Genomic DNA, 10,031 nt, shown 5'->3' with positions numbered 1-10,031 from the left:
ATTCGGTAATGTTGGCAGATTATTAGTCTGACGTCAGTATATTATCAGGTGCTGAAGAATAGGCCTTACCAATTGAAACTATTGTATATCTAAATTGTAATGGCCGTCAGGTTGAGACTTAGGTTACGTATTATGCATAGAGTCACTACAATGGAGATGAGGTTAAGGATTCAGAAGGTTTGTAAAATAACGTAGCAAAATAACGAGGAAATATTCTTATTAAACTACAGTTATAAATGATTGAATATAAAGGCAGAAAATTAATTTCTGCACCTAATTATGTATATTGTTCACATGTAATATATACATATACATATGTGTATACTACATATGTACAGGGTGTCCCAAAAATGTTGTAACACATTGAAAGAGGTGGTTCGGGAGGTGATTTGAAACAACTTTTTCCTTAGTGAAAATGTTGTCCGAAGTTTCGTTGAGGAGATATTAACGGAAAACACTGACCAATCAGAGCGCGCGTATGCCGGTGGAGCGGCCGCGGTAGCGTATGAGCGCGGCCGCCTAGCGCAGAGCCTACGCTCCACCGGCATACTCGCGCTCTGATTGGTCAGTGTTTTCCGTTAATATCTCCTCAACGAAGTCTCGGACAACATTTTCGCTATGGAAAAAGTTGTTTCAAATCACCTTCTGAACCACCTCTTTCAATGTGTTACAACATTTTTGGGACACCCTGTATTGTTCATATGTAATCAGGGCCGGCGCAAACCAGGTTCAGCGCGTTCGCCGAAACGCGGCCCCGTATTTTGGGGGGCCCCGCGGTCTACGAAAATGTTGATAACTTTTTACGGAATGATGATACCATTAACAGATGCAAGACATTTTTTTATTAGCGATGATTCAGTTTAAAGGAGTGACAAAAATTATCAAAGTATTATTATTTAATATTCATCTTATAAAAGATATGTAACAGCATTTGTAAATAAATAATTCCGCGTTGTAAAATTTAAGTGCAGGATTTGAATGTGAATTCAGGCCCCGCAAAATTTTTGAACCCGGCCCCGCAAAAGATCACGCCGGCCCTGTATGTAATATATACATATATGTGTATACTACATACGTATATTCTCTGTATAATACGCGCCTAAGAATGATAAAATTTTGCTATGCAAGTAAAAAATGTGCAAAAACATAAATCTACGTAGCCCATCTTACAAAATTGACAGTTACGTCTGATCTTTTTAGGTAGTCGTGATTTTGCGGGAAATCGTAACGATTTCCTTGATGGTTTGGATTATATGTATGATCGAGGAATTGATGACAATTTTGAAGATGACTTTGTTCTTACTCATCGTCGTTACAAAGAACGTTCTGCCGCTGCTTTTGCCGAAGACTTGGCTGATTTGAGACGCAAAAGGAGGGACATGCAGGTTGCACTTAAATTCAAAGCATGCCCAACGTATTAACATATTGTACACACAGAGATGAAAGTAATGAAGCTTTCATCTTTTAAAAATATTGATACGAATTTATATTATTGTCCGTCGCTTGAAATATTTCGAAGGTTGTAGAGTCCATCACGAAACGTAGTAAATAATAGTGTAATCCGCGGATACTTAATCGAGACAATTGATTTGGAAATTCAAATATTTAGAAATTACATACAGATCTCAAGTTTGTATTTGCATTACCTATCCATTACAAACTTTTTTCCAGGATCGTATTTTCGACGTGATCGATTTGAATGCCGAAATTGAGAAAGCTAAAACCACATTAGAAGCAGCTGATTCTGCTTTCCAACGGCATGCAACGAAATTCGACAATACAGATAATAACGACGATGCGCCATTAACGAAGGGATCTAATATGGAAGTCATTCCCGAGAAAAAAGTGCCGAAAACTATGAAATTTATTAAGGTCCCAAATTATGAAATTGAGTTACACATGCCACAGCCCTCAAAATCAAGACAAGACAGAACTAACTCATTAATAGAAGCGGCTACGATTGAGGATCCGTTAAATACGCTTGCTTATCTACCATTGAAGAGGAAATTCTTAAAAAGGAAGAAAAGCGTCTCGTTTTAATTATTTCTGTTAAATAATGTTTATTATTATATTATAATACCATTAAAATTTATCTGTATTGTTTAAAGTTGCTATATGAATGAAATCTATTTAAAAAACATGTTCTATGATATTTTATAATTATCATTCAATCACGGAAAGTTATTAATTTGACGATCAATCCGTTAATTCGATCGGCACGCCCATGTTTGCAAAATTGAACAACGGGTTTATAGAATGGGAACATATTTAATAATACAGACTTATCTAAGTACCTTATAGAACTAACCTGCTAGACGGAGACGTTATTTAGCCTAAGCATTACAATATAAACGGTAGGTATAATAAGAGTCGTACTATTGACTGGTCGCATATACGATAAAGCTGATGGTGATCAGGTGATGTATCAGTGATGTATAGCAGAAACTGGCAGAAACTGTCGGAGAGCGTACGACGAAATGATAATGATAGTTCACGATGCTAAAATGTTATATGCAGTTATATGTATGTTCTGTAGCAGACTGAAAAGAGAGAGGGTTGAAATGGGTACTCCTTCGACCATTTTTTTTTGTATTCGACCATATCAAAAGATTATGCTAACGAAGCAGTGTAATGTAATTAATTTAAATAATGTAATTTTCCATCATAATTCAACATCTAATTATTGATATGTACTGATATCAAGTTCTTTTAAATAAATAAAAATACCGAAAAATGTAGCGCCACCTCTCAGCAAACCACCCAAGTTTGTGGTGAAATAGTTCCCACTTTCCACCACTAAATGACGCCACATTTTCCTGTATTTTTTTTATTTATTAAAAAACTAGGCATTAGACAATTATTAGTGTACTAATCGACAATGAGTAGTTAAATTATGGTAGTTAAAATATAAAATTAAATTTATATGCAGAGAATTTATGTTTTGAATATTTTCATGTTTGTGGCGACATTTAGCGGCGCTGGGCGGAAACTATTTCACCACAAACTTGAGAGGTTTGTCAAGAGATAGCGCTACAGTTTTCGGTATTTTTATTTATTTAAAAAACTTAATATCATCAATTATTAGCGTAGAAATCAACAATTAGTAGTTGAATTATTATGTCAAATTATATGAGTATGCCGAAAAAATTAAAAAAATGTGAATATATATGATTAATTATTTCGGTCGCTGCCACTAACTAGTATTCTTGTTTTTATATTTAGCAAAATATGAGTGCAATGAATGTTATGAATAATAAACTATAATTTTTAATAATTACGGTACTGCTTATTCCTCTGGGGCAGTGTATATTACAAAGATTGGAATATAAAATTATTGTTTGATAAATCAAAAGCACTATCAACTATATTAGATATATTTACTTCTTATAAAATATATTTTTACTTACATTTCAGAGCTTTAAATTGCAACTACATCAGTTTGAATATTATATTATATTCTTCATAGCTATACATAATTCCATATACTCCAAAACGTCATTTTACTCAGAATTTATTCCACCTAAATTAATAAAGAGTTATTGCCTAAATATATGAATAACATTTCACAAGTTTAATAATTCAGTATATTACAATTTATGTTGTAAGATAAGCAGCAGGAAAAATAACTCGTAGAGAGAGCCAATGAGTCATTTTTGTTTTACAGTGTACATTTGTGATAATTATTTCAGTATATTATTATTATACAATTTGCTAGTTAATAGACAGTTGAGAAAATAATCCCTTTCTCCTTAAAATTCAAGCTACATTATTTCAGATCACATACATCTAATTTATCATTATAATATTGCCTTACTAACTTAGATTTAAAGCTATCTAAACACACTATTGTAAGTTTAAATTTTGGAAATTCTAAATATTAGAATAGTTTACATTAGAAATTTAGCATTTGTTAATTGATTTAACATATTTAAACAAAATTTCCAAACTTTGTACTTAATATGATTTCTCTTAAAGTTACAGATATATGACTTGAACCTACATGCACGAAAGTTACACATAGGTCATTTTATTACAAAATTGATTTCATAAATTGTACATAAATAATACATAAATTAGAAAAAAATTAGTTACTTTATTGTGAAAAATCAAATCTAATGAAAGGACATGTATTATGAATGTGAATATGAAAACAATTTCTTATTAAATTTTAAATAAACAAAATTATGTAGTTATTCGTTTATTTCCGAATTTGAAATAAGAATTTGTTGGGAAGGTTTTACTTCTATATATTTTTTAGTATGCATAATAAAATATTTATTTGTATACACCAATATATATTTTCTATATATGTATGTATATACATATACATATAGTTACTTTCATATACAATACATATATATACACATACACATATGAATACTTATAAAGATTTTGTTGAGCCACTTTCTTTTAGAAATTTAAATTCATATAAAAGGAACAAAAGAATAATCCAGATTTTTATATTGCATTCAATATCAATATCAAATTTTTTTTTATTTTACATTTAAAACCAAATGGCACGTAAACAATTTTTTCTGTGCTTTATAGTCTGTGTATGGATTAATTTTTTTGAGAGTAATATATGCTCACTTATATGCAAATTTAAAAACAATTAAAACGAGCATATAAACTTTTATCAATATTTTTTCTATGGTGAAATGTAATTCTTAAATACTATGAAATACAAAAATTTGGCTCTACATTACTATAACAAAAATGACTCATATCTTTTATAATTCAGAATTATTAGTGTGTATCAATATAACAAAGCAGTCTTATTGATATTGTGCATTTTTTAAATATTAGTACAATAATAGTACTTTTCAAAACTTCAGAGATATACTTTAACATATTGCATTCTATGAAAATCATAAATGTAGAATTTTAATATGTTCACAATGATCAATATTAATCAAATACCATAGATATTGTTAAAATATACCTAAAAGTGTAACAGATGCAACATAGAAATGTACAATGGTGCACTTTATAATATATATTAAACTTAGTTCTACAAACTAAGTGCAATTAGTCCAAACATAGACTTTAGCTAAACTTTTTACTTCTACAGTGATTTTCTATAGAATATTAGTTATAACTATTCATATCTTCTATTTCAATATTATTATGACATTAAAATGTAAATCTGTCATAGTAACATCTAAAAAGAAGGTATTAATAGTATTTAGAATTGCTCATATTACGTGCATTAATTTCGTATATACTATTATATGAAATATAATACATAATTATATCATGTAGCATAACTCGCTTATAAAAACTCACTGTCTAATTACAGGATATATTTATTTCTTCTACATATGTTTCAAACTATCTCTTAAAGTTTTGGAAAATAGATTATACATATCTTTGAAAATTATACAATATAAATTTTAGATTCTAACTTACTAGAATCTTTATAGTATTTTAATTAAATGTTTTTAAATTTCTTTTAAAACATATAGGTAAATATTTCAATATATTATTTTTGTTTCTATATAAATAAGTGAATTTATTTTATGTCATATTTCAAGTTGTTTGTACATTTTGCTTATTGCAAAATATTAAGTAACAAATCATTAATAAGAAAGTATTTCGATTTGTAAGCAACCTTTTTTTCATATACATGATATATATGATTAATTTTAATAAGATTGCAAGACTTAAAGAAGTAGTCTTTGTGGATTTGTATAATCATTTCAAAATTTAATGAACCTACAAATGGTTAAGGACTAAATGTTTCCAAGTCTTACAGAAATATAATAATACGCCCTTGAAAGGAATCATATTAGTGACATCTATGAGTGAATCCTTTTATGTGGCTTTGCACATCAGAATACACTGTATTGTATTTTTATATGGCACCTACATACATAAATAGCATTAGCTAGATGAATATAGTGATTGGAGACAGAGTGAAAGATACTCCAAAGCAGCCTATATGCAGCATTGTGTTTTGCACATCAAAATAACATTAATATGTAATGCCAATATATTTTTTTGAAATTTTATGTAATCTTAGACTTTTCTTTGAATTAAATGTTGTGATAAATAGTATGTTAAAGTAATCTATTGAATATGCAATATATTTTAAATTTTGTTGCAATAAAGAAAATACAAATGTGAAATCAGTAAATTTTATAATTGAAATAATATGATATATTAAAAAAAATAAAATAAAATATAAAAAGATATACGTTTCATATAAGAAATAGATACTGCATTGATCAGACACTCTATTAAGTTTTATAATTATTTAAGAAATTTTAATGCATTGTATATAAAAATATTTATATAAAAAATATATAAAAATGACATTGCCTTTAGATTTCCTTATAAGGGCATATTTGATTTCTACAAGTAGTAACTTATTGCACATAAGATTCCATTAATTGTAAGCTGTGCATGTATAAACTTAATCTACATGTGTCAACAATCTATTCTTATTTGTAAATTATTATAGCTATGTTGTACACATTATAATTTTTTAGAATACTATATTCGTGCAATTTTGTGTTTGCACACATGCGCGCGCGCGTGTGTGTATGTATATATTATACATGAAATTAATTATTTTTTTTTATATGAATCTATCGAATACTAGTAAAGAGATTCAGTACAGACTTATTTTCTTTTTGACTGTGTGTTTTACTGAACACATTCCAAAAACGCAAAGTTTCATCACCAGCACCAGTTACAATAGCTTCACCATCTGGTGACATGGCTAAATATAAAACCCTATAAGAATGTCCTGTTAATTTCGCAACTTGTGTTAAACTTGGATACTTCCAAACCAAAATTTGATTTTGAGAATAGCCGTGTGTACTGACTAGTTCTGAACTATGCTTACTCCATGCTAAATTACAAACTTGGGAACCGGTGTCAACGCATTGCATTGGTTGACCAGTCAATGTGTTCCAAAATCTGATACATCTATCTGCTGTACCACCACCAGAGGCCAAAAGACCATGGTGATGTGGAGACCATGCAATAGCTTTAACAGCTGCCAAATGTTCTGTATAAGTTTGTATCGGTGAAAGGGAATGTAAGTTCCACACATAAAGACGATTGTCATTACCACCAGAAGCTAAATATTGATTATCTGGAGACCATTTAAGTCCACAAACTTCTTGTCTATGAGCTCCTAAACGTCTTTCACTGACAACACAAGGAGTTCTAACATCTCTTTGCAATATTAACCTATCTCTGCTACCAGATGATAAAACTTCTCCATTCCAAGCTAATGCTCCAACTCTCGCGCTATGTCCTTGTAGCTTGCTTACTTGTTTACTCACAGCTACATCCCACACTTGAATATAGCCTAGATGTGTCCCGACTGCAACTAAGTTCCCTCTTTCATTCCAAGCAACTGATGTTACACTGTTGCCATCACTGGATAAATCACATAGTCTGGTCACTTGGCTGGTGCAAGCAGACCATAAGTAGACACAGCTACCCAACCCAACACTAAGAACATTTTGTGAAGACCAATCGACAAGATTTAAATAAAAGTCATCCTGTAATTCTGGTGCATCGAGTACTTTGAACGGTATTCTTGAAATCTTTCTTGTTGCTTTCCTTGGTGACCTTAGAATTTTTTGACTTTTGGCACTCAACGGTGACAAAGAATACGGTGAACTTTGATCAAGTAGTGTATGATCTTTCGTAGGTGTTGTATACTTGAAGAGATTCTTGGTAACCAATGGTGATAGTACTCTTCGCTCTTCACACTGTCCTTTTACATCTTCTATGCTTGCTCCGAGCAGTTCATTCTTCAGAAGGCATGAATAAGCAATACCGTCACGGCTACCTTCTCCATTTTCGCGAGCTTTTTTTGTAACCATGCCGTTTCGATTGTTTTCAGATATCATTGAAAAAGTTGTTTGCCAATTATTACCGGATCTTGTTGGTATAAATCGATCGAAACTATTATTCATCATTTTAGTCGGCGAGAAATATGCTGATGAATGTAATCCGGGACCTGCCAGATTATTCGTATGGCTCTCGTTGCTCGACTTCAACAGCCGCTTCTCATATTCGTGGTGGAACATTTTTTTATGCTGCAATTTTTCACATTCAGTCACATAATTATGCACCACATACAATTAGTTTTCTCTTTAGATTACGTAGATTGCACATACATTTTCATTTTTCTTACTAAACGTTGCATTAGTAAGATCAAACAAATTACTTTGTTCAGTCGCCATTCAATGTCAACTTGGAAAATTTTCGATACGGGAATAGTAAGAATGGATGATCGTGATTCTCCAATCGAAATGCTCAGTTTGAAGGATTGATTATAGAAACAGATGGTCAAACGTCTACATAAAGACACACGTAGCAGGAATAGACACCCATCTAGCGACGTAATGATTAAGCTATAGTGAAATGTCGTTTTACAACGTATTCTTTAAAAACAACATAGACAATAGCAAAAAATAATTTTGAAATGTATCTATAATACAAACGATTTTCCTCTTATGAATTTTGTTATATTTTCATTATTGCATTAGTTACAAATCGTATCTTCTACACTCTGTTCACTGTAAAGATGGAAACGAGATAAACAAAATCACGTGACTGCGACAGGGCTGACACAACAGTGGAGTTCTGCCCCAAATAAATACAAACATAATATAATTTATGTATATAAAGAATAATAAATCATTTTACAATTTTATATTAACAAAAGAAAACAAAAGATAGCACATAAAAAAATAACGAGAAATGCCATCAGATATTGTTAATTCCTTTGAAGTCTCTAATAGTTGTAACAATTTTGTAATAAAAGCTTTCCATTGGAGCTTTAATCGTTTCTGATGAATTTTTGTATTTCAATCCTGCGTATTTCAGCTTGCATTCTGCACATGATAATACTTTGCCATAATCTCAAGGGTACCCCTTCCTACACAAATTGATACATGCCTGGCGAGAATAACATATGACATGCTGACTCAACAGACCAATAGGATTTTGATGACGTGACCATTGGTTTACGTTTACGTTTACGATGTTTACATCTTCTCAGCGAACAAATTATCTACCTACGTACATCAAATATTTATAAGTAGAAAAAGTAAATTCTTTTTCTACGTGTATGAAATTTTTCAATTTGATTACTTGGTAATATTATCGTAAAATCTTGTAATGTTTAGAAATTCCAATTATTACAAGTATGAATATTTTTATTTATTTCGTCCTATTTAAATGGCGTTGTTTCAAATATTTTGTATGTATTAATGAAGTACAAAACGTATAATTAAACCATTTTTATTCTTTTATCCCCTGACTCGATAAAATTCTTAATAAATTCAATTCCTTTTTAATATACAAGTTGTACAGATTTAATTTCAGAATGTATATCTTCACATATATCTTATAGCTGTATCTAAACGTTATCTACAAGTCGCGCGTGCGCAGTCATACATATATACAAACTAATTACAGTAGCCAATTTATAGCGTTCATAAATTAATAATAACATTCAAATTTACAAATTCTTCAAGAATATCACAATTCTCGGAAAAGTATACACGCAGATGGACACAACTACACTTAAAAACTTTTGAACCGTTTTCTATCGTTTATAAATTTCACAAATATTACAACATGAGATAGAATTAAGAATTAAAAATTCATTAATTATTTTTACATCTATATAATTATTGCTATTACAAAATAATACTTTGCGATTCCATATAAGTTACATTTCAACGTCTCGATTACTATTTGATAACACTTAATTTTAAGATTACCAATGCGTATAAAACACAATTTTCGCGGAAAACAATATTTTATGAATCGCTGATCATTAATAATATTTCTAACATATACATTTGACTAATAGATTGATAAATAATTGTACTGTTGAAAGAGAAACAGAATTACATTAGTTATGTAATATCGTGAGAGCGTATATAAAAAATGTAAATTGAGTTCAATCACGTTCCAATATATCAGTTTCATTCTTTTTCTCTTAACAATCATTTTACTTTCTATAACATGACATTCATAGTAAAGAAATTTTTCGA

At 30.2% G+C, this 10,031-nt stretch overlaps 2 protein-coding genes across 2 annotated transcripts; one reads left to right on the top strand and one right to left on the bottom strand.

Moving 5' to 3' along the window:
- The first annotated feature begins 1,115 nt into the window (after window positions 1–1,115).
- LOC128883630 (uncharacterized) lies at window positions 1,116–5,496 on the top strand. The gene is made up of 3 exons (XM_054136200.1): window positions 1,116–1,127; window positions 1,201–1,385; window positions 1,672–5,496. Exons 2-3 carry the CDS (start codon window positions 1,254–1,256, stop codon window positions 2,038–2,040), a joined length of 501 nt encoding a protein of 166 aa, XP_053992175.1. The 5' UTR covers window positions 1,116–1,127; window positions 1,201–1,253; the 3' UTR covers window positions 2,041–5,496.
- A 147-nt stretch (window positions 5,497–5,643) lies between these two features.
- On the bottom strand, window positions 5,644–8,437 carry LOC128883602 (fizzy-related protein homolog). Its single transcript, XM_054136139.1, has 2 exons — window positions 8,142–8,437; window positions 5,644–8,060 (listed from the first exon to the last, which is right to left on the bottom strand). Exons 1-2 carry the CDS (start codon window positions 8,205–8,207, stop codon window positions 6,591–6,593), a joined length of 1,536 nt encoding a protein of 511 aa, XP_053992114.1. The 5' UTR covers window positions 8,208–8,437; the 3' UTR covers window positions 5,644–6,590.
- Window positions 8,438–10,031: the final 1,594 nt, after the last annotated feature.

The sequence above is a fragment of the Hylaeus volcanicus genome, chromosome 1 (assembly GCF_026283585.1).
Source record: "Hylaeus volcanicus isolate JK05 chromosome 1, UHH_iyHylVolc1.0_haploid, whole genome shotgun sequence".
Taxonomy (NCBI): domain Eukaryota; kingdom Metazoa; phylum Arthropoda; class Insecta; order Hymenoptera; family Colletidae; genus Hylaeus; species Hylaeus volcanicus.
Note: the sequence above shows the minus strand (reverse complement) of the source record. Positions and strands in the feature narration are given on the sequence as shown.

Coding starts and splice junctions, on each gene's coding strand:
- LOC128883602 (XM_054136139.1), bottom strand. CDS start 8,207: ATGGCGACTGAACAAAGTAATTTGTTTGATCTTACTAATGCAACGTTT. Junction 8,061..8,141: donor TTAGTAAGAAAAATGAAAAT/GTATGTGCAATC, acceptor GAAAAATTGCAG/CATAAAAAAATGTTCCACCA.
- LOC128883630 (XM_054136200.1), top strand. CDS start 1,254: ATGTATGATCGAGGAATTGATGACAATTTTGAAGATGACTTTGTTCTT. Junction 1,386..1,671: donor GCAAAAGGAGGGACATGCAG/GTTGCACTTAAA, acceptor ACTTTTTTCCAG/GATCGTATTTTCGACGTGAT.